Source organism: Chiloscyllium plagiosum, chromosome 2 (genome assembly GCF_004010195.1).
Source record: "Chiloscyllium plagiosum isolate BGI_BamShark_2017 chromosome 2, ASM401019v2, whole genome shotgun sequence".
In the NCBI taxonomy this organism is placed as follows: Eukaryota; Metazoa; Chordata; class Chondrichthyes; order Orectolobiformes; family Hemiscylliidae; genus Chiloscyllium; species Chiloscyllium plagiosum.
Genome location: NC_057711.1, coordinates 38,142,005 through 38,166,630, shown reverse-complemented (window position 1 = coordinate 38,166,630; position 24,626 = coordinate 38,142,005). Strand labels below are relative to the sequence as shown.

General features: G+C 40.2%; 1 protein-coding gene across 1 annotated transcript in view; it reads left to right on the top strand.

The window, feature by feature from the left end:
- The window catches only part of mccc2 (methylcrotonyl-CoA carboxylase subunit 2), a 134,048-nt gene that overhangs the window by 79,735 nt on the left and 29,687 nt on the right, over window positions 1-24,626 (top strand). The window contains exons 10-12 of the mRNA XM_043707857.1: window positions 400-495; window positions 2,770-2,842; window positions 7,156-7,232. Of these exons, the coding sequence (XP_043563792.1) occupies window positions 400-495; window positions 2,770-2,842; window positions 7,156-7,232 (246 nt within the window). The remainder of the gene's footprint in view (window positions 1-399; window positions 496-2,769; window positions 2,843-7,155; window positions 7,233-24,626) is intronic.

The window sequence follows — 24,626 nt, the reverse complement described above, 5'->3', positions numbered from 1 at the left end:
ATTGCTAGCATTTTCTATTTATATTTCAGGTTCCCAACATTGTAGCGTTTTCCTCTTGTAATCGTGCAAGATGTTTTGAATGCTATGGTACCAATGGATTAGGAGGTTTCTTTCATTTCCCACTAAACCTCCTTCCACAATGCTTTTCATTGTTAATGGACATTTAATATTTAAGCAGGAAATTGTCATTGAAGTCACAACTTTCATTGTTGGAAAAAAACTATAGACAAGTTGAATAGGGATTCAGACTCTGCCTTAGATGTTCCAAAGTTGTGAGAAGTATATTCTTGCATTCATGGTTATTAATTTAATGCTGTTACATAAAGTGCACATTGAAAAATAGTTCTGAATTTTACTGTGATTGGAGGCTGTCAATTACACTACTGTTCGTCTCCTTAGGTGACGGTGGAAACCCCAGAGGAGCCACTGTTCCCTGCTGATGAATTATACGGGGTAGTCGGTGATAATCTGAAAAGAAGTGTCGATGTCAAAGAGGTATAGACTCAAGAAAGGTTTTCCAGTTAGCATGAAATGATTTTTCACTAGAATTTAAAGCAACATGGGTATCCTATTAAGAATGTAATTAATAGTTGTTTGATAATATGGAACTTGAGTGCTGCTGAATAAAGACACATTGTTGAAGCTTTTTGTCTTGTATTCATTGTGACAGTTTGCAAGAATACCAATTCAGGCGGTAATTAAAATTTATACTGCCTAACTAACATTTATACTGCATGAGACGAGTATACTGTTTGGTGAAAAAATGGACTCTGATTGGCAGCAGCCATTGAGAATACACCAGTTAATTATGATTAACAGGTTCTATTTAAATTTTAAACTGGGCACGTTTCTCATATTTGAGATTGCTGAGCAAGTGCTGCTCAACCATGGAACGACGTCTCATTTTAGCCATGTTGCTTTGGCTTTGCAAGTATGGTTGAGTATCTATTATCAGCTAATTAAGGAACATGATTAATCAGTCAATCATCGGGCCATAACTCTTACATACTTAGTATCACATCAGCACTGAAATTGATACACAGCATTGTTCAATCCTTTAGTAGGCAGAACAACTTTTTAGAATCAAAATAGCATCTTGTTGGTGAAAAATGTCTCTTGGATGTTGTGACAGTGTGAAAAGCTTGCTTATTCTATTCAAACTTTTCCATCAAAGACTGCTACCACTGTTTTCACTATGGCAATACCTTGGCCAGTTGCCAACAAAAATAGTGCCCTTTCTCCTGTAATAAAAGAATTATTGTGATCATTGGAAATTTTCCATTCCTGTGTTTGTCCTGATAAGTGCAAGACAGAAAGTTTCAGCCAACATGTCACCCTTTTCAGTAATATGTATCTTCTCAACTATTACTATAGTGAAAAAGCTTTGTTTGCAGGTTCCATTCATTCATCACCTTTATGCAACATAGGCTGCTGAATTTAAATTTAAATTTCTAATCTAAAATTCATCTTTGTGTTCAAATCTCTGTTGCTTTGTTCCTCCTTACTTCTGTAACATTCTCCAACCGTACAGTGATTCAAAATCTGTGCATTCCTCCAAATCTCCAAACTCTCCACATTCCTTCAACTCTGGGCATAGGTGAATCTCCCATTTCCTATCCAACTCAACAGTTTGGACCTGCTTTGGAATTTCCTCCTCAACCTTTATGTATCTCCATCTCTTTTTCTCTTCAAAATGCTGCATAAGATGAGCTTTTTGATCAAATATTTAATCACTTTCATTTGTTTAAGGAAGGAGGAACATCAATGCATGGCAATGGTATTGGAATGCTCAATGGCTTGCTCATGTCAGTTAGTTTTATAAGAAACCTGATCAAAAGTCTGCTCCATTGATTTGGTGTTAATTTTTCAGATTACTCTCCTATGAAACACCTTAGAATGTTTTAGTACCTAGTACGAGATGTTAGGATGAATAGAGCACATTTGCTGGACGAATGGATTTCTAGACAGAAGTATTGGATCCCTTGATTGTTGAAAAATTATTGATGAGAACGGATTTCAGTGACTGTGTGTCATGCCTGTGTTTGAACTGAACAATCCCAATAGCTATTACTTATGATTTCCTTTTGTATTGCTAAACCGTTGCAAAATATATGGGGCAGTATGTTACAGGACGTCCCAGCAAATGCCTGTTAAATTCCCTGGAATGCTTTCTCTCCGTCAGCCTGCCAATGTAGAACTATCCACAATTTCTTAGAGCTGTTCATGGCCTAGGTTAGCCTGCCCATTCTCGCCCAAATTGAGATGCTGAAGAAACCAATGACTATTTAAGGGTTGCTTCCCAAGCAGCCTCAATTCTGAGGCTAGCAGGTAAGTTGCTCAGGTCTGGCATTAGAGGGAAGGGTGAGTTTGCCTTCCACTGTTGGCTTTCTTTCCCATTCATTTCTCTTCACTGTTCCCAGTCTTCCTATCAAGGTCTCACTCTACTTCCACCTACACTCTCTTTGCCTGCAGGGCCTCCACTTCAGCCTCCATGACGACATCCTGGCTCTGGCAATAAGACCTGTGGAACTGAAGCCCCGATATTTATGGTGGCCCAGCTGAAGCTTCCTAGTTGTTAAAAGGTTGCTGTAACTCATGTAAAGAGGCTTTGGGGCAGCTGACATCATCATGGATATCTGCCATATCCTTTGATGACAGATTGAGAAAATCTGCCACAGTTAAATGCCATTGTTCCATTATAAAATATTCTAAAGAAATCAAATATGATGTTTGAGTTTGTATAGTGACAATACATTGTTATATTTACAGGTTATTGCCAGAATAGTGGATGGCAGTAGATTTAATGAATTCAAAGCTTTTTATGGAGACACTTTGGTTACAGGTACACTTTCTGATCTAAAAAATAATCTGCATGCAAAAGGTCCCATTTCTTTTAATGTTCCAAGGAAAAGATTTTACTAAACTGTTATTTGCACTTCTTATTATGCATAGATATTCTTACGGTACGTGTTTGTTGTCTTACACATAAAACTTTAATGGACCACCGCATGCAAAGCAGCAATAGTTTCTACATTGTTTGTGGAGTGTAATGATTGTCGTAGTGAGAAGAATTACAGAAAAATATATTATTGTGTAGAAAAAGTCTATAATATCCACTGTTGCTTCAAAAGTATACTCCTCAAGTTACAATTATTTTGTATGAATAAAATAGGAAAATAGGTCCACACCACTGAAGATGGCAACGATTTCAGGAATTCTGAGAAAATGCAGTTCCTGCCTATTTAATAATATTTATGCCTAAAAGAAGCAACTGGTGGAAGCAATAGGATGATTACTTCTTGGCCAGATAAGTTAGACATTAAAGAGGAAGATGAAGCAGTTGAGAAGTGTGGGCATCTAATCCCAGAGTAAAGAGCATATCCAATAATGATGGAACATTTGGACTGATGTGCAAAAGATTCGAGTTTGACTTGTAGGGCTGGAGAATAGATGCAAGGCTATGAGGGGTTTTCTATATAATCGTAAGAATGTTGAATTATACATGCTGAACACCAAGAATCAGTGTAGAAAGTTTGAATATAGGTGTGGGAGGCAGGCAGTACTTTGTGCAAGGTAGGATGTTGTCAGCAGAATTTTTTTAATAAGCTGCAACTTATGGAGAGTAGATAAGAGGAGAACACAGGATTGGTCATATCTCGAGATGGAAGAGTCGTAGGTAAAGGTTTCAGCAGTTATGCATAAATGATCTGGATGAAGGAAGTGAGGGCATTGTTGCTAAGTTTGTAGATGACAAAGATAAGAGGAGGGAAGTGGGGAGGGTGAAGAAGGACTTGGACAGGCGAGGAAAGTGAGCAAAAAAGTGGTAGATGGAATACAGTTTGGGAATGTATGAGGTTATACCCTTTGGTCGGAAGAGTAGAGGTGTAGTCTAATTTCTGAGTGATGAAAACTTTCGGCAAGCATTTGCTGCCTGTCCTGATTTGACCTCTTGAACCATTGCTATCCTTGGAATGTAGGGCCATCGCGTTATTGTTTGGAAGGAAGTTTCAATATTTTTAACTTGTGACTATGAAGAATAATGATATAGTTTCCAATTAGGGTGCTGTGTAGCTTGGAGGTGAGCTTACAGGTGGTGGTGTTCCAATGCATTAGTTGCCCTTGTCCTTATGAGGTGGTAGAGATCGTTGGTTTTGAAATTATTGAAGAAAGAGCACTGCTGAGTTGTTGTGGGTCATAATTTATACTGTGTATCGAGCTGCGACTGTTTGTCTTTTGGGAGAGGAAGTGAATGTTTAGGTCGATCAAATGGACTGCATTGTTCTGAACGTTATTTTGGAAATGTATTAATCCAAGCAAGTGGAGAGTTATGTATCACACTCCTAATTTTTGTCTTTTAAATTGTGAACAAGGTTTGGGAGTCAGGAGGACTTACCTCTGAATTCCTAACCGCTGTTCTGCTCTTGGATATAACATTATTTATATGGCTGGATTAATTAAGTTGCTGGTCAATGGTAACCCCGAGGATGTTGATAGTGGGGGAATTCAGCAATGGTAACTTTGTGATCCTGTAAAAACATTGATTGCCAAGGGGACAATGGTTAGATTCTCTCTTTTGGACCTGAACATTGCATTATGGTTGTGTGGTGTGAATGGCACTTGTTCCTTCTCAGCCAAGCCTTGATGTTCTGCAGGTCTTGCTGCACATGATCAGAGATTGCTTCTGCTTCTGAAATGTAGTGAATGATACTGAACATTGTGCAATTTTCAGCAAACACCCCCATTTCTGACCTCACGATGGAGGAACAGTCACTGATGAACCAGCTAAAGATGGTTGGATATGTTCTCTGTAAAGTTTCCCATCACAGCATACACCTCTGAGGTTTGGGTGAGCTGATCAGTGTGCAGAGAACCTCTGAGCAACCGTCTGGCTTAGAGGGACCATTGGTTGGACCTCAGCCACTGTTGATGTGATTGGCTCCAACAATCACAACCATTTTCCTGACTGCTAGTTATAACCTTCTAGGAGAAAATGAGGACTGCAGATGCTGGAGATCAGAGCTGAAAATGTGTTGCTGGAAAAGCGCAGCAGTTCAGACAGCATCCAAGGAGCAGGAGAATCGACGTTTCGGGCATGAGCCCTTCTTCAGCAACATATTTTCAGCTGCTAGTTATAACACCAACCTATAGAGAACTTTCTAGAAAATGGTCCCCCTTTTCCTCAAATTGTTGGGTTTAATCCAGCGTTGAACAAAAGTTGGAAGTTCTGTCTTTAAGATTTAAATGCAAATTTCCTTTTTTCCTTCATGAGGATGCACTGTTAACATTTATGGAGGTAATTGGTCATACTTTGCTTCCCTTGTATATCATTGTTGAGGAGGAATGGTGAAGAATCAAACCTCACAGTATAGCGGGTAACATAGTAACATGGATAGAAGATTGACTGGCTGGGCAAAAATGGAGAATATGTATGAATGTGCCTTTGTCTGTTTGGCAGAATGTGACAAGTGGAGTTCCACAGGGGTCTGTGCTGTGGGATGTCAAAGCTTTACAATTTACATCAGTGAATTAGATTGGGAGCAAATGTATAGTAACTAAATTTCCAGACAAATTTTGAAGTAATTCACCTTGATAGGAAGAATGTAAAAACAGAGCGCATCTGCTTGAATTCCATGGTGCAGAGGGGTTTAGGTCTTCTAGTGCATCGGTCATATGAAATTTCGATTCAATTTTCTCCTCATTTAGGGGAGGATAGAACTGCATTGGAGGTGGTTCTGGATCTTGCAGAAAATGGCTTTTTTTCTTTATCTCATTTATGTTTGATCATAAATAATGAAAATAATATACTTGGTTAGATATTAATCAGTCATAAATAGTGTAGAGGGGTGCTTGAAGCCTTTTATTCATTCATTTGTAACCTTTCATATGTTATTACCTGTGATTTTGAAACCTATTATTTCATAATAATTACAGGAAGAAAGAACCTAATATACTTACCCCATGCAAACGTATTACAACATTTCTTTTGTGATTGATCAGTTGCAAACAGTGTTTAATGTCGCAAGGTTTGTAGCTCAGGTTGAGGTTTAGGGTGTAGATTTGCTCGCTGAGCTGTAGGTTTGATATCCAGACGTTTCATTACCTGGCTAGGTAGCATCATCAGTGGCGACCTCCAAGTGAAGCAAAGCTGTTGTCTCCTACTTTCTATTTATATCTTTTTCCTGGATGGGGTTCCTGGGGTTTGTGGCGATGTCATTTCCTGTTCGTTTTCTGAGGGGTTGATAGATGGCATCTAGATCTATGTGCTTGTTTATGGCGTTGTGGTTGGAGTGCCAGGCCTCTAGGAATTCTCTGGCATGTCTTTGCTTAGCCTGTCCCAGGATAGATGTGTTGTCCCAGTCGAAATGGTGGGATGGTGTTACCTAGCCAGGTAATGAAACGTCTGGATATCAAACCTACAGCTCAGCGAGCAAACCTACACCCTGAAGTGTTTAATGTATTTTCAACAATTCATTTTCTAATGACTTTATCAAATATTATTTAACTTAATGGTTAGATTTAATCAAATTAAAATCAGTATGGTTTCAAGATCTGTAAAGTTGAATTTGTTAGAGCACTGTTTTTCATTTTTCACTGGTTAAGCATATTGTTTGTCATCTACGTCTCCACCACCACTTTTTTCTTACATTGTCACTTATGGCTGCAAATTGATTTAAAGACCTTTAACTTTAAAGTTGTCACCTTTTAACATTTAAATAGAGCCATATAATGTAAGATTACTAACTATGTAAGCAGACATTGGGCAACATCTGAGCCAACTCTGGCACCTATGAACTAAAACAGAAGTCGCAGGGAAAGCTCAGCAGGTCTGGCAGCATCTGTGAAAAAAAATTAAAATTAACATTTCGGGTCCGGTGACCCTAAATACATTTACTATATTAGATCAGTGACTACACTTTGAAAGGCCTACATGAATTTTAAAACACTTAAAAATGTCTGAAGTTGTTGAAGGCATTATTCACATCAAGTCTTTCTTTCAACAGACATTTAAGAGAAAGATACCAAAGGCTATACTTCTCACATGTTGCTGTAAATCTGTATAAGGATCTGACTTGCAATATGATCATGTACTGCTGTGGTATTGACAATATAATTTTCAGTATGTCTTATGTTTTTCTTCTCTTGGGATATATTTAGGGTTTGCAAGGATTTTTGGGTACCCAGTTGGCATAATCGGAAATAATGGAGTTCTTTTCTCAGAATCCGCAAAGAAGGTTTGTATGCAACATCTATAGCATTAGAATTATGATTAGTTCATATGAGAATAATGTATACAAGTAACATTGGTTTCAAATTGTGTGTCTCACTCTAACAGCAGTAGTTTAAAACCTGTTGTCTTAACTTGCTAAATTGAAAGTTGCAAATGGTGGTAACTGGAAAATATAGAATGAGGAAGGAGGTAGTCGCTGGCAATGATGCCACGTCGTATCTTCTGGTCGTATAATATTCATAAATGCTTTGAGATGAGTACTTCTCTTAATAGGGAATTTACTGATGAAACTAAGATAATTATGAAACCTAAGAGAACAGGATTGTTTTCGTAGGAACCTGGACAAATGAAAGTGAGATTAATTCCCATGTGTATATGTGCAAACACATATGGGCGGCACTGTGGCTCAGTGGTTCGCACTGCAGCCTCACAGCGCCAGGGACCTGGGTTTGACTCCGCCTTTGGGTCTGTATGGGGTTTGCACATTCTCCCCGTGTCTGTGTGGGTTTCCTCCGGGTGCTCCGGTTTCCTCCCACAATCCAAAGATGTGCAGGTCAGGTGAATTGGCCATGCTAAATTGCCCATGGTGTTAGCTGCATTAATCAGGAGTAAATATAGGGTAGGGGAATGGGTCTAGGTGGGTTACTCTTCGAAGGGTCAGTGTGGACTTGTTGGGGTGAAGGGCCTGTTTCCATACTGTTGGGAATCTAATCTAATTCTCATTTTTAAAAAAAACTTGAGATTTATATGCATTGTAGGTGATGCATCGTTGGAAAATCTGATGATGTTAACAGTAGTTCGGAACCCTGCATTCCTCATTAGTACTGTCGCACTTGGAATATAACATACAATTTGATGTACACTACCTTAAAAAAAGTTCTGCAGAAAATTTAAAAGTAAAATAGATTATTCTAGTGGGTTAAATTTTTAGTTTCACTACTTGGTTAGTGACTTATTCATTACAGAAGCTGTTGATTTGCATTCCAGTAAGACAAAACAAGCTAGTCAAATATCACTGGGAGAATGTGAGGATTGCAGATGCTGGAGATCAGAGTCGAAAAGTGTGGCGCTGGAAGAGCACAGCTGGTCAGACAGCATCTGAGAAGCAGGAGAATCGACATTTTGGGCATTAGCCTTTCATCAGGAATGTCAAGGGAGGGGGATAGGGGGTGAGAGATAAATGAGAGGGTTGAGGTGGAGTTATGGGAAAGGTAGCTGGGGAAGTGATAGGTGGATGGAGATGGGCTCGGTGATGGTGATAGGTTGGAGGGGAGGGTGGAGCAGATAGGTGGGAAGAAGGATGGACAGCTGGGACAGTTCAAGAGGGCGGTGCCGAGTTGGAGGGTTGGATCTGGGATGAGGTGGGGGATGGGGAGATGAAGAAACTCAAGAAATCGACATTGATGCCATGTGGTTGGCAGGTCCCAAGGCGGAAGATGAGGTGTTCATCCTCCGGCCGTCGGGTGGTTTGGATGTGGCGGTAAAGGATGCCCTGCACCTGCATGTCCTTGGTGGAGTGGGAGGGAGAGTTAGAGTGGTTGACCACAGGGCGGTGGGGCTGTTTGGTGCGTGTCCCCCAGAGATGGTCCCTGAAACATTCATAAGTTCGTGTCCTGTCTCCCCTAGTGTAGAGGAGACCACATTGCGATGTATCACTTTTTTCCCTAATCATCCCATCTCTACTTAGCTTTCAAAACATATAATTTAAGTATACCATACATTTAAGATAGACTATACAATATACAAGTATATGGACCTGAACAAAAATGTATACCATGCAATTCTGTCTTCAACTTGAATGATATTCATAAATACTACTGTTCGGCTTTAATCTTGAGTGAGGTCTTTTTGGGGTTGGTCAGCTCAGTTGGCTGGACAGCTGGTTTGTGATGCAGTAATACCTGCAGCACAGGTTCACTTCCTGAATTGGTGGAGAATACCATGAAGAGCCATCCTTCTCAGGTTTGCACGTGCCTGAGGTGTGGTGGCCCTCAGGTTAAGTTCACCACTAGTCTCTCTCTAATGGGAGAGCAGGGTTATGGTCCTTTGAGATTATGACGACTTTATTATTTATTAATATAGTCTCAAGTCCTTCAAAATCACTGTGTAAATTGTCTCTTGAAATTCAGTCGTTCTCTCTGATGTTTTGGATTTCATTAATATTTACTTATTTAAATCAAACTCTTCACAACCACCTACAAATTTCACATTTAGTTAAAAAGTTCTTATTCTTGTAAAACAGTGAATGTTGACAAGTTATTTAATCTTTGGGGGTGCTATCACAGCAGACATTCTCCTCTGCACTTATTTATCCTATGAATAAATGATAATTGCTTTGCTGCTTTAGCCAATATTTAGCCCATTTCTAACTGCCCCGGAGAAGGACTTCGATCACAGAATCCCTACAGAGTGGATGTAAGCAATTCGGCCTATTGACTCCACACTGACTCTCTGAAGCGCATCCCACCCAGATCCACCTCCCCTACCTTATCCCGTAACCTTGCATTTTATATGACTAATCCACCTAACCTGCAGAACTTTGGACTGTGGGAGGAAACCCACGCAGACATGGGGCGAATGTGCAAACTCTACACAGCCTGTCACCCAAGTGTGGAATTGAACCTGGATCCCTGGTGCTATGAGGCAACAGTGCTAACAACTGAACCACCTTGCTGCCAGACCAGAAGATAATGGTGAGCTGTTTTTCTTGAATGGCTGAAGTCCTGGCATAGCCATGGTGCTGTTACAAAGGGAATTCTACAGTTTCGACCTTGTGACTGTGAAGGAATTGTAGTATAGTTCCATGTTAAGATGATGCGTGACTTGGAAGGAACTTTCAGGTGGCAGTGTTTCCATACATCCATTGCCCTTCTCTTTCTAGGTGGTTTGGAAGGAACTGTTGCAGAAAACTTGGTGCAATTTGTAGATGTTAAACACAACTGCCATTGTGCACTGATGGTGAAGGGAGTAAATGTTGAAGGTGGTGATTGGCTACCAAGCATGTGAATGTCATTTCGTTGAATGGTGTTGAGTTACTTGAGTGTTGTTACTTGCACCCAATCAGGCAAGCAGAGAGTAAATCTTCACTCCCTTTACTTGTGTTTGTAGAAGGTGGATAGGCACTGGGGAGGGATGAGGTGAGTTACTTGCTGTAAAATTTTGACCCGTAGAAACTCCTAGATCTGTTTTTAGCCATAGTATTTATATAACTAGGGCCAGTTCAGTTTTCCGGTCAGTGGCTATCCCAGGGTGTTGATAGTTGGGGATCCGGCGACAGTGATACTATTAAAAATCAAGAGGTGATGATTATATTGTCTCTTGTTAGAGATAGTCATTGCCTACAATTGTCTGGTGTGAATGTTATTTGCACTTCACAGCCCAAAGTTGAATGTTTTTCAGGTCTTGCTGCAAGTGGATCTAGACTGCTTCTGTATATGAGGAGTCATTAATGGCGCTGAACTTTGTGCAATCATCAGTAAACATCCTGACTTCTGACTTTATACTGGGAGTGGGAGCATCACGGGTTGTTAGGCCTTTATATAGCCTGAGGAACTCAGTGGTGTTCTGTGCCTGAGATGATTGACTTCCAATAGCCACTTAGTGCTAGATATGACTCCAATCAGTGGAAAATATTTCCCCCGATTTCCATTAAATCCAGATGTGCTAGGATTTCTTGACTTAGATGAATACTACCTTGATGTCAAGAGTAGTCATTCTCACCTCAGCTCTGGAGTCAGTTAACTGGATTGTTGGTTTCCAATCAAAATGACACCAACATGGGCACAATTCCTGCACCAGTTTATGAACCAAACTATGAAGGTCTCACCATCTCAACCTTGCCCCTCCTTAGAATCATGCTGATCCATATCTCACTCGCTCCCTCTCTCTCGCTCGCGCGCACTTTCTCTCACGCTCTCTCTCTCATTCATGCTCTGTCTGTTGCTCTCATGCACTCCCTCTTGCTGTCTCACACTGAGTGAGCAGCCTATGACGACTTCACCCCTGGAGTTCAGCTGTTTTATCCATGTTTAGGCCAAAGTTGTAATGAGGTCAGGGGCTGAGTGGCGTTATTGGAACCAATACGGAGTGTCCATAAGCAGCTTATTCCTTGAAAATGTCACCTTGAATACAATGATAACAACCCCCTCCATCACTCTGCTGATGAGCAAACGTGGGCTGATGGAGTGGTGATTGGCTGCATTGGAGTTGTTACTTGTCTAGTGAAATGGTTATGGAAGGGAAGTATTCAGCACTATTGCTATAATATTCTCAGGGTCCATAGCCTTTGTGGTATCTAGTGTCTCTATGCATATTTTGACATCATGCATAATGAACCAAATTGCTTATTCACTCGCGTCTCTGATGCGGGATCCTTAAAGGAAGTTGAGATGAATTACATACTCAGCATTTCTAGCTAATGGTAATGTTTCAGACATGTCTTTTGTACGTATCTGCTTGGCAGCTACTGACATGTCTTTTGTACTTATTTGCTCATCATTGTGGATGGGCATATTGCGTCCTCCTTCTCCAGCTAGTTATCTAATTGTTCACCACCATTCATAATTGGACGTGGCACATCATCAGGACTTCAATCTGATCCATTGGTTGTGGATAATTTAGCTCTGTCTCTTGCATGCTGCTTCTGCCTTTTGGCATGAAAATAGGTCTGTGTTGCAGCATGTCCAAGTTGATGTTTCATTTTTAGGTCCAAAAGATCATAAAAAAAACTGATCATGATTATGCCATTTAGTCCCTCAAGCCCACCCTACTATTCTATAAGATCATGGCTAATGTACCGCAGGCCTCAACTCCTCTTTTGTGTCAGATCCTCATAGCCCTCAACTCCTCGATTATTTAAAAAAATCTATCTACCTCCTATTTATATGCTTCCAGTGACTAAGTCTCCACAGCTCCCCCGAGTAGAAATTACAGACATTCATTACTTTTTGAGAGCAGAAATTCCTTTGTGTTCTAGTTTTAAATGAGTGTCCCCTTATTCTGTAACTACTGCCCCCGATTCAAGACTCACCCACAAATGGAAATATCATCTCAACATTTACCTTGTCAAGCCAGGGACACTTTTGCATGTTTCAATAAGATTGCCTCTCATTCTTCTAAACTCTAATGAATAAAGGCCTAACCTGTCTAGCCATTCTTGAGAAGTCAACCTATTTGTCCCAAGAATCTGCTTAACGAATGTCCTTTGAAGTGCTTTCATTGCCAGTATATGCATTCTTGAATATGATGATCTAAACTGTACACAGTACTTGAGGTGTGGCCTCATTAAGACCCTGTACAGTTGTAGCATAACTTCCCTGTTTTCAAACTCCATATCCTAGTAATGAAGGCCAAGCATTTTATTCGCCTTCATAATTACTTGCTGCACCAGCATGCTAACTTTTTTTGTCTCTTGCACACAGGCACCTCTGTCCTCCACTTTTTGAAGTCCCTCTCCATTTAAATAATAGTTTGCCTTTCAATTCTTTCTACCGAAATACATGACTTCACACTTTACTATGTTAATCTGTATCTGACATGTTTTTGCCTATCACCTAATCTATCTATACCTCCCTTACAGATTCCTTATGTCTTCGTCACAATGTAACTTCCCATCCTTTTTGTATTGCTAACACATCTGCTTACATTACATCCTGTCCCCTCCCTAAAGTCATTAATATAGATAGTATAATAGAGGTGCTAGGACTGATCCTTGTTTCAACCTAAAAAAACCCACTAATCCCAACTCTGTCATCTGTGTGTTAACCAATGCTCAATGCAATCATACCTTACCCAATAGCATGAACCTCCTATCTTATGTGAAAGCCTTTTTAATAGACATATTAATTGCCTTCTGGAAATACATTTCATCTATTGATGCCTGCTTGAATTAACTTCAAATTAACTTATTAATGACGTTTTGGTCATTTACAGCTGATTCCTTAAAAATAAAGTTCTCCATCCTCTGACCCGCCATTATGAAAGCCTTGGTTTTTATTTTGGATGCTCTCCTTCCTTATTCCCTTGTTTTTGTCAACCCTTCTCATTGAGTTGTTCTTTTTCACGAGACTTAAGATCATGAAATATCTGATTAAATGTCTCTCTCTGCAGACCGCTTAGTTTATTTTCCCAGCTTACTTAACCAACTGTTTGTTTATACCCCTGCCATTACCCTTATTTAAGTTGATGACACTATTTGAGACCCAATTTGCTCTCCTTCAAACTGAATTTGAAGTTCTATCACGTTGTGGTTGTTATTTGCTAGATCCTTAATTGTGAGATCTCCTATTTATCCTTTTTCATTAGTACATCTAAAATCGCCTGTTACTGGGTAGATTGTACAACATACTGCAATAAGAAACAATCCCTGTTGTGCTTTGCAAATTTACCTTCCTCAGAATAATTGAACCAGGGTTGATCTTCCAGCTCGGTAATGATAGAGTGGGGGATATGGCAGGCAGTGAGGTTACAGGTTTTGATTGAATACATTTCTGCTGCTCCTGATGTCCATTAGTGTCACATGGGTCTCCACTGTGGTATCAACCTACTGAAGCTACCAAACAGAACTACTTGCATGCCCAACAGCAGCAAGTGATAGACAGAACTAAGCAATCCCAAACTCTACCTTTTGCAATCCTGCCATATCCAGTCATGGAAAGCGGTGGACGTTTAAACAACTCACCGGAATAGGAGGCTCCAGAAATATTCCCATTCTCAATGATAGAAGAGACCGACACATCAGTACAAAAACTAAGGCTGAAGTATTTGCAGCAATCATCAGACAGAAGTGCCAAGTGGATGATCCATCTTGGCTGTTTTCAAGATCCCCACCAGTATGGTTACTAGTCTCCAGCCAATTCAATACACTCAATGGTATCGTGAAACACTCAGAGGTATTGTGAGGTTGTGAGCTCTGACAACATTTTGGCAATAGTACTGAAGACTTCTGCTCCAGAACATGCTGCTCCTCTAGCCAAGTTGTTCTAGTACAGTTGCAGCACTGGCATCTACCCAACAATGTGGAAAATTGCCCAAGTATGCCCTATAAGCAAAAGACTGGACAAATGCAACCCAGCCAATTACTGCTCCATTAGCCTACTCTTGATCATCAGTAAAGTGATGGAAGGTGTCATCAATAGTGCTATCAAGCTGCATCTGCTCATTAATAGCCTGCTCAGTGACATTCACTTTGGGTTCCACCAGGACCACTTAGCTTCTGACTTCATTACAGCCTTGGTTCAAACATAGACAAAAGAGCTGAATCCCAGAGGTGAGGTGAGATTGGTAGCCCTTAAATTCAAGGCTGCATTTGACCAAGGAGCCCTAGCAAAGCTGGTATCAATGGGCATCAGTGGCAAACTCTGCATTAGTTGAAATCATACTTGGCACATAGGAAGATGATTGCAGTTGTTGGCAGTCAGACATCTCAGATCCAGGACGTCTCTGTAGGAGTTCCTCAAAGTGGTGTCCTCGGCCCAACCATCATCAGCTGTTTCATCAATGACCGTCTTTCCATCAAAAAGATCAGAGATGGGAATGTTCGCTGGTTATTGTACCATGTTCCGCACCACTCATAACTCCTCAAATACTGAAGCAGTCCATGTTCAAATGCAACAAGATCTGGACAAAATCCGATAAGTGGCAAGTAACATTCTCATTAAACAAATGCCAGAAAATGAACATCTCCAATAAGAGATAATCTAACCACTGTCCCTTGACATTCAAGGTACTACCATCACTGCATCCCCCACTAGCAATGTTCTGGGAATTACTATTGACAGAAACTCAATTGGACTTGCCACATAAACACAGTGGCTACAAGAGCAGGTCAGAGATTTGGAAGACTGTGGTGAGTATTTCACCTCTTGACTCCCCAAATCCTGTCCACCATTTACAAGGTACAAGTTAGGAGTATGATAGAATACTCCACGCTTGACTGGATGAGTGCAACTCTAGCAACACTTAAGAAGCTTGACACAATCCAGGCCAAAGCCTGCTTGATTGGTACCACATCTCTTCCCTCTACCACCGACGCTAAATGCAAGATGCACTGCAGAAATTCACAAAAAATCCTAAGACAGTACCTTCCAAACTCATGACCATTTCCCTCTAGAAAGACGGGGATAGCAAATACATTGAACACCAACACCTGGAAGTTGCTCTCCAAGCCACTCACCATTGTGACTTGGAATATATTGTTGTTCCTTCACTGTTGCTGGTCAAAATTCTGGAATTCCCTTCCTAAGAGCATTGTGGGTAAATCTACAGCATGTAGACTGTAGCCGTTTAAGAAGGCAGCTCGACACCACCTTCTGAAGGGCAGCTAGGACAGGCAATGAGTGCTGGACCAGCCAGCGATGCCCTTGTCCCATGAGTGAATTAAAAAAAAATTGAGTTGCTAGATCCAGGCCTGTCTCATTTAGCATAGCAGTGGAGCCAAAGAACATGATGGGAGTATCCACACTGTGAAAATGGGGTTTTGTCTGCAGAATGACTGACTGTAAGATTGTCAGTCCTACCAATACTGTCATGGACACGTCTACACTAGGTAGACTGATGAGATGTAGCCACAGGTGGCACAATGGCTTCGTGGTTTGCACTCTTGCCTTGCAGTACCAAGTACCTGGATTCAATTCCTGCCTTGGGTGACTGTGTGGAGTTTGCACGTTCTCTCTGTGCCTGTGTGGGTTTCCTCTGGGTGCTCTGGTTTCCTCCCACAATCCAAAGATGTGCTGGTGAGGTGAATTGACCATACGAAATTGCCCATAGTGTTAGGTGCATTTATTAGGTGTAAATACGGCGGAGGTGGGTTACTCTTCAGGGGGTCAGTGTGGACTTGTTGGGCCGAATGGCCTGTTTCCACACTGTAGGGAATCTAGTCTAATCTAAATTATTTTCTTCCTGTTGATCCCTTCACAACCTGTCATACCTGTAGAATGCAGCTGTCTCCATAGTAGTGATGGTACCAAGCCACTCTTGGTGATTGACATTTGAGTCCTCTTGCCACCCCCCTGTGTTTTCTACAAGTGGTGTTCAACATGACAAAAGTATTGATTCACTTGCTGAGGGGGAGTGGTCAGTACGAATCAGATTTCCTTGCCCTGATGCCATGAAACTTCATGAGGTCTGTGGTCTTAATGAGTAGTCTAACAATCAGAATAAATTTCAGCAAGATTAATTCTAGTGGAGGGAAATTTCTTGTAGAATACGATCACAGGCTTGAGATGAGATCCCTGAGGAGCCTGAACCTGTCTGGTGTATAGCTAAGTTCTGCTGATATTAAGTTTAAATCAAGGTTTTGAAAGTATCATAAAATATAAAAAAAAACTGATACAGCCAAACACTTATATTCTGTTTATTTATTAGTGTGCCATAATGCTCCCTTGTATATGTGTGCTCTGAGAACAAATATTCTGTCCAGACCTTTTATCAGTGACATCATTAAGTTGTTCTGCAATGACATAGAAATGATTTGTCCAAAGTCCTGTGTCAGTATGCTTAAAGTCTGTTTTATTGTCCATTTTATTTATGTCTTCGTAGGAAACTCCAGAGAATAGCTTCAGAAAACTGGCAAGTCCCAAAAAGACTTGACAGCTCAAAAAAAACACACAATTCACAAACAACCTTGCGTTAAAGCCAATGACAAAAGTGGCTGAATAAGTTAAATTGCTCTTGATTACTTTGGATGTGAGTTTTTTTTTTGCTAGTGTTTATTTATCTGCGAAATCTGAGAAACCAGTTGCCTTATATATGACATACAGCATTTATCATTGAAATCCTCCTAAAACTTTGTGAGCTGATGTCAGCTTCAAGTACTTTACTGTCCTACATGCATCGAAAGATTCAAATCTTAGTCCCTGGCAGAATCCCAATCATACCACCAGCTGAAATTGCTTCATAAGTAACTATAACCTGTTGATGACTGACTTACACTGTTGGTACTTCTAAATGCAGATGTTGGTTAAAATTATACTGCTCCTTCAAAGATTGAACACCATATGCACAATCGTAACGGTCAAGAAGAGGCAGGTTAAGGTACAGGCAGGGTGTTAAGTGCCCAAAATAAAATCTGCATGTTGAAAATCTGGCGTGATCCTGCTTACTTTTGGGTTTCTGTGGGACATGTTCAGAGGACTGAAGAAACTCCCATGGAATAGTCTGATCAATCATTTGTTTATTTATATATCCAGTCGTCTGTGCCTTTAATGGGTTTCCTTAACTCAGTGGTGGTTATATGGGTTAACAGTAGGTTGGCATTGATCAATGAAATTGGTAGGCTGCAGAGCCTTAAAGAGTGAAACTGTATAGCTGCTGCCAGGCTTTTCTGAAAGACCAGCACTCTTAGGACTGCTTTGCCACTGATTTCCAGCTCTTTGTAAGTCATTTCACTTATTGTTCATATTACCCAATTGAATCTGTTCTTCCCTGTTGTCATCTTTTACTGCAGCAGACTGTCTAACTACGTTGGACCTCTGATGAGTAACAGGGGGAGCAGCAACAATATCAGCAGTTGTAGGACAAATAACAAAAATAACAATTGCCATCTTCTTAGCGATATGTTGTTGTGCAGGACAAACGGGATGAACACAGAGCATGAAGGAATAGGCCCTTGTAAAAATCTTGTAATTTAGAAGTCGACCTCTTCCACTTTAAATTATTTCATTATGATGCTTCTTTGTTTATTCAACAGAATCAGAGGCAGGCTGCTTGACCCTCTGCTCTGACATCTAAATGCCTTTGGTGGGAATCCTCTGCTATTTTCTTGGTGAGGGCACACTAAAGTCTATCTTATCTGCATATGTGCAGAGTTAGGCTTGAGCATTGGGGAACTTTCTAGGTCAGCAGTGGTCTGTGGCAAAAATGAGCAGTGAGAATAACCTGAGAAGCACCTCCTCTTTCCATGTATTGTTTCTTCATCTTAGCCACTCATGACTCATCCGTATGTCTCTCCTACCAGTGTGCTGGATAAAACTTTGCTGCATCTCAGATGCTGAATGGTTGAGCAGTGGCTTTCCTTCATCCTGTTTAAAATAGTAGACTGCATACCAATATTCAGAGCAAAAATGCACATGGTTTCTGCTCGATTCTCCATCAGATCCATCTCCTCTTTCCATTGAAGTGGACTTCAGAACAAATGCATGAGACATCATGGCACTTGTGGTAGAACTGGAATTCTCTAATCTCTATCCAATTTTGTGCACTGCCTCAAAAAATACTGACAGAGCATGTTTTCTGTTGCTGCACCTGTTCTTGAAATGTCCTGTTTGTATTTTTCCCCTGTGCTGAGCAACTGAATTAGATCAACAGAGCTAACTGCCATCTAACAGGGACTTTTCACTGATTTCCCTGTCTCCCACACTTGTTTCTACTCACAAGTGATATTGACTTAGTGGCAGCCTAGCTATTTCTATTACAATTGCCTCTGAAGTGAATGTTTAAGCATTGGTGGTAGGTGTACAGGAATCCTGTAATGGCGCTTCCCTTGGGTGTGCTCCTTTCTCTGAGGATTCCTTGGCCACTTCTCACTCAGCTCCTCCGTCAACCTTAATGGACTTGAGGGAGATAAAAGACCTAATTAGAACTGAAATGGCAAAAGGTTTCAGGGTATTTATTGTGCAAAAGTTTCATCTCAACTTGTTTCACTAATTCAACACAAGTGACAGCTAAATACTAAGTAACAGGGTATGACCTAATCCTGATATGAGATAAGTGGAAGAACCCTTTCTTTTCATTTTCAATGGCCATAGATTCTGCCAGTTTGTCCATCTCTAGTGTCTCCTCTGCAACTGTCAGAATGGTTTTAAAAGCAGGGCACCTGGGACCTCCCTCCTCCCCCCCCCCCCACCTCTCTAAATTCCTAGGTGGATAGGTGTGAGATGTCATTGAGATGAGGAGTGAGTGTAACTTGTTTGTCCAGATGAGGATGCACCTCACTGTAGGGGAGTGAGTGGAACAGTATGGTCTGTTGTTTTGAAAAGTACGTGGAAGGGCATGTTTGGGAACTTGAGAGCTTGTAGCTTGGCACCTGAAAGTTAGATACCAACTTTCCTGCCCTTTAGTGGTCCTTAAACCTCTTGCTTAGCGTAATCCAAAAATGAGCTACACAGCACAAAGAAATCATTCAGAATGTTGTATCTGTACCAACAATTTGAAAGAGTATCCGTAAGCATCTCCAATACTTTGAGGATGGAACAAGTAGGCTTGATAAAGGGGAACCAGCAAATATAGTATATTCGGAATTCCAAAAGCATTTGACAAGATGCCACATAAAATGTTACCACACAAAATATCAGCTCATGATTTTGGTGATGACATATTAGTATGAATATAGGAAACAGTATCTGAATAAAAGGATGTTTTACATTTTGGCAAACTGTAACTGGTGAAGTGTTAAATGGGTCAGTGCGGGGTGCTGAACTATTTATAGTCTATTAATTAAATAGATGGGGGAAATGACTATGTCATAACAAATGATAATACAAAGATAGAAATATGAGTTGTGAAGAAGAAAAAAAGAGAAATATATGGTTAAGTGAAGAGAGAACAAAATGTAAGATGGAGTATTATGTTAGAAAATAAGAGGTTCTTCACTTTGCAGATAGAAAAGCAGAATTTTCCTTAAATGAAGAATACAGTGGTACAAAGAGATCTGATTGTTCTTGTACATGAATCATAACATGTTAATATGCATGTCCAGCAAATCGTTAGGAAAGAAAATAGAATTTGTTCTTCACTAAAAGAGAATGGAGTATAAAGGTAAAGAGATCTTGCTACAGCTGTACAGGGTATTCATGAGATCATACCTAGAGTACAGTGTTTAAATTCACACTTCATTTAAGGAGGGATACTTGAGAGGAGTAATTCATGGAATGTTCGTCAGACTGACTCTACAGATAAATGCATTGTTTTATGAGGAACTATTGAACAATTTGGGTCTATTTTGATTGGAATAGAGAAAAATGGGAGATGATCTTATTGAAATATATAACATTCTGAGGGTCTTGGCAGGTTAGATGCTGAGAGGATGTTTCCTCTCCATGAAATCAAGGTCTAAGAGGCAAAATTTAAAAGTACAGGGTCTTTTATTTAATATGGAGGAGAGAAGAAATTTCTTCTTTAAGAGGGTCATTAGTCTTTGGAATTCTCTTCTTCTGAGATGGGTGGAGATTGGATCATTCAATGTAATCATTGCTGAGTTAGACAGATTTTTTATCAATAGTGGAGTCAAAAGCTATGTGAGGTAGGCAGAAAAAATGTATTAAAGTCATAATAGGATTAACCATGATCTTATTGAATGACAGTGCAGTTCCAAACGGGTCTAATGATTAACTGCCTAAGGGCTTCTGTTAGCCTTGGTAGGGTGGGCTTCCTGACACCATGCTCTTACCACCAGTAAATTTGTAGCAGATAGGCACCAGGTGTGTCCACTGGATTTATGAATTGCACCCCCACCTCCCCTGCTTTGGATACACTGGATGATGGTGATACATCCAGCCTTAAGACTCAGGACCTGATTAAGATTAAAAGGAATTCCTCCTTTTGCATTTCTGAATCTTGAATAAGTCTTTTGTTAGTAATCCACAGACATACAGAATTTTAGGAGTTTATTAGTAAGAATTAGTTTAAAATAAGACTTTCAACATTTGAATAAGAAGCATCTTTACAATGGCAGCAAAAAAGACAAACTGCGCACATCTCCCCGTGCCACTTCTGAACATATAGGTACAGAGGGGATTGAAAGCTGTCATTCCAATAGCATTATCACTGTTTTCTGTAATATTTGGAGTCTTGTGTTTATTACATCTCATTTTTCATGATTGTTGAATCACCACAGCCACGTTATCATCTGTTTGAGTCCTACACGTCTGGACTGAAGGTTCAAATCATGTATGAACCCTTGATTACATTGATCTTTAGTTTGGCCTTTTTAAACCCAATGTACGATTGTGAAATTACCAAAGGCGAGTTTTAATTGAATAAACAGAATACACTTAAAACATGACATTATTAATAGAGGCAATTCGTGAGCTAATGGAATTCTGAAATGTTTGCTCATACTAGCTAACTTCGGATTGGAACATCCAAATACTCAGTGACTTAAAGTAACACAACTGATTGAATCTAGGTGACATCAGCAGACTTTAACTAGAGGTGCAGACAAGTCAGAAAGTCAATATGTTTTGTCTTGTGAAAAATTACATTGGTTTAAGGTTGAAGACTGATATTGACCTTCTGTTGCAACTGTTGATGGATGTTTTCATTAAATTTGTCATTATCTTGCGTCAGTCTGTCCTTTATTATTAAAATAATTATATGATTCACTTTTAAGAGATTCTGGTCTTGAATAAGTTCCAGTGTTTTTCTCTCCTCTCCAACCCATATCCTGCTCTGCTAAAGTGCTGACTTTTAATGAGGTGGAGTTGGAACTGTGGGGTATGCCTTTCCTTAGTTGCCTATCTACTTATTTTTCACAAATGAAATTCAACACTGAAGGTCAGTTGGTTATTTGATTATGGACATGGGGCCTATATGATCATAACGTGGTTGAATTCTGATGTCTTTAGATATGAGGGTTTGTACAAGGTAATTGCGAGTGAAATTCTTGAGAAACCTGCAGCTTCAAGGCACCCCTCCGATCAAAAAAGATTCATTCGCCACCACCCAACTTTATTTATTTAATAAGAATGTCACTGGGCCAAACAAAAGCCTTGTCAGTGCCTCCGTGAAGTTCTTTGCATCTCCCTTCAGGTTTAGCCTGAGCATATTGAGCATATTTAAACTAATTCTTACTAATAAACTCCCAAATTTCTGTATGTCTGTGGATTATTAACAAAAGACTTATTCAAGATTCAGAAATGCAAAAGGAGGAATTCCTTTTAATCTTAATCAGGTCCTGAGTCTTAAGGCTGGATATATCACCATCATCCAGTGTATCCAAAGCAGGGATACACTGCTCAAAAAATGTGAGTCATCATTTGGACTGCACCACATCTTTAGCCTGGATACTTTAGGTTACTCCGCTAATATTGGATGGTTGCACAGAGACCTTGACCAGTTTGGAACTGGTTTAAAAAGACCGACTGTCACCTTGGGAGATCAAAACTAGTGGATAAAAGAAGTAGCTACAGAGATGGTGGATATGTTGATTATAATTTTCCAAAAGCCCTTGGATTCTAGAACAGCACCAGGGGATTGGAAAGCTACCAAAGTGACACCACCCTCCAAAATGGAGGGAGGCAAAAAGCGGGTAACTAAAGACTGATCAGTTTAACTTCCTTTGTTGGAAAACTGCTGGAATCAACTATTACGGAGTTAATAGCAGCCTATTTGGAAAATCATAACCTAATTAAGCAGAGTTAGCATGACTTCATGAAATGAAAATCGTATCTGACTAATTTGTGTGTTTTGAGGAGGTCTTTACCAGAGTGAGTAAAAGGGAATCAGTAAGTATGTTGTATTTGGGCTTAACAAGGTACCTCACAGAAGGTACCTCACAGAAGGTTAAGTCACAAGATAAGAGTCCATGGTGTTGTAGCAATATGTATTGGCACATAGAAAATTGGCTAATGAGCGGGAAAAGGCAAGTGGGGATAAGGGATTTTTTTTTTCAGGTTGGCAACCTGTGACCAGTGGGATTCTACAGGGATCAGTGCTGGGAGCGCAACTACTTACAATATATTAATGACTTGGGGCAAGGAAGCAAATGTACTGTTGCAAAATTTGTAGACAACACAGTAGGTGGAAAGGCAGGTTGTGATGGGAATACAGATAGTTGACAAAGAGAAATTTATAGGTTAAATAAGTGGGCAAAAAGTTGGCAAATGGGGTATAATATGGGAAACTGTGAACTTGTTCATTATGGAAGGGAGAACAAAAGACCAGCTGTAGCAAGCAGGGTCTGGCGGGGGCAACTTGTGCATGAAACACAAAGCTAGCACACAGGTAGGGCAGATATTCTGGCAGGCAAATAGAATATTGGCTCTTATTTTAAGGGGATTGGTGTATAAGAGTTGTGAACTGTACAAGGTGCTGGTGAGACCACATTTGCAGTACTATGAACAGTTTTGTTCTGTATTTAAGGAAAGGTATTGTTTAATTGGAGGCTGGTTAGAGAAGTTTCACTAGGATGATCTTTGGTATGGAGTGATTGTCTTATGAGCAGAGGCTAAATAGGTTGGGACTGTACTCACTGTAATTGATCAGAATGAGAGGTGATCTCATTGAAACATATAGCATACTTAAGCGACTTGATAGGTAAGTGCTGAGAGGATGTTCCCCCACATTTCCCCCCCCCCATGGGAAAGTCTAGGGTCAGAGTGTATAATCTCCAAATAAAGGTGTGCCGATTTAAGACTCAAATAAGGAAGAATTTCTTCTTTCAGAAGATCAATGCTTTTTAGAGCACCTTGCCATAGAGCGCTATGGGAGCAGAGTCATTGCACATATTGCAGGCTAAGATAGATTCATGATCGGGAGAGGAATCAAGGTTAATGGAAAAACACAAGAAAGTGGATGTGAGGAATGTCAGATCAGCTATGAATGGCGAAGCGGACGAAAGGGGCGACATGGCCTACTGCTGTTCCTAATTCTTATACTCTTACAGACAGGGTGTAGAATGGCAGAATGACTTCTGGTGGATGTTTTCTGCTGCCAAACCTCGTGCAATAGGTTCTAAGCTGTTACTCCTTAGCATAATGAAGTCATAGAATATGGGTCAGCTTGGGTTGAGGTAGATTTTTTCTAATAGGTTGCTCATTGTACTTATCCTTCTGATATGGTGGGGAGTGATATTGCTGTGGACTGGCCACCAGGGAAGGGGAGACCATTGAAGAGTACTCTGTGATGATACACATTGTCAAAGTCCTTAGGATATTTGCCTGTGATTCCTATGCGGCTCAACTAGTTTACTAAAGAGGTTGCTACATGTTTATAAATAATTTGCAAATGCTGAAAATTTGAATTAGAAACAAAGTACTGGAAGTGTTCAACAGGCCAGTTCAGATTTGTAAACAGACAAGTCAAGTTACTCCATCAGAGCTAAAAACTAAAAGACAACTAACTCAAGATTTACTGACAAGGCAGGCGGTGTAGTTGGAAGAGAACTGAAAGAACAGTTTAAACAAATGAAAACAGAGATTGCTGGAGAAACTCAGCATGTTTGGCAGCATCTGATGTCGCAATTTTGCCTGATTTGTGTCATTAGCGACATACAACGCATGTTCAATATTCAATTCCAGGCAGAGAATATAACAGGCAACAGTTGGAATACCACTTATTTTCTGAGCCCACCTATATTTACTTTCATGTCCAATGTTTTCCCAGACTAAGAAGAGGAAAAAAGCCTCAAATAATAGTGGGGATGTAGGAACAATTTATTATCAGATTTATGATCTGATGAACA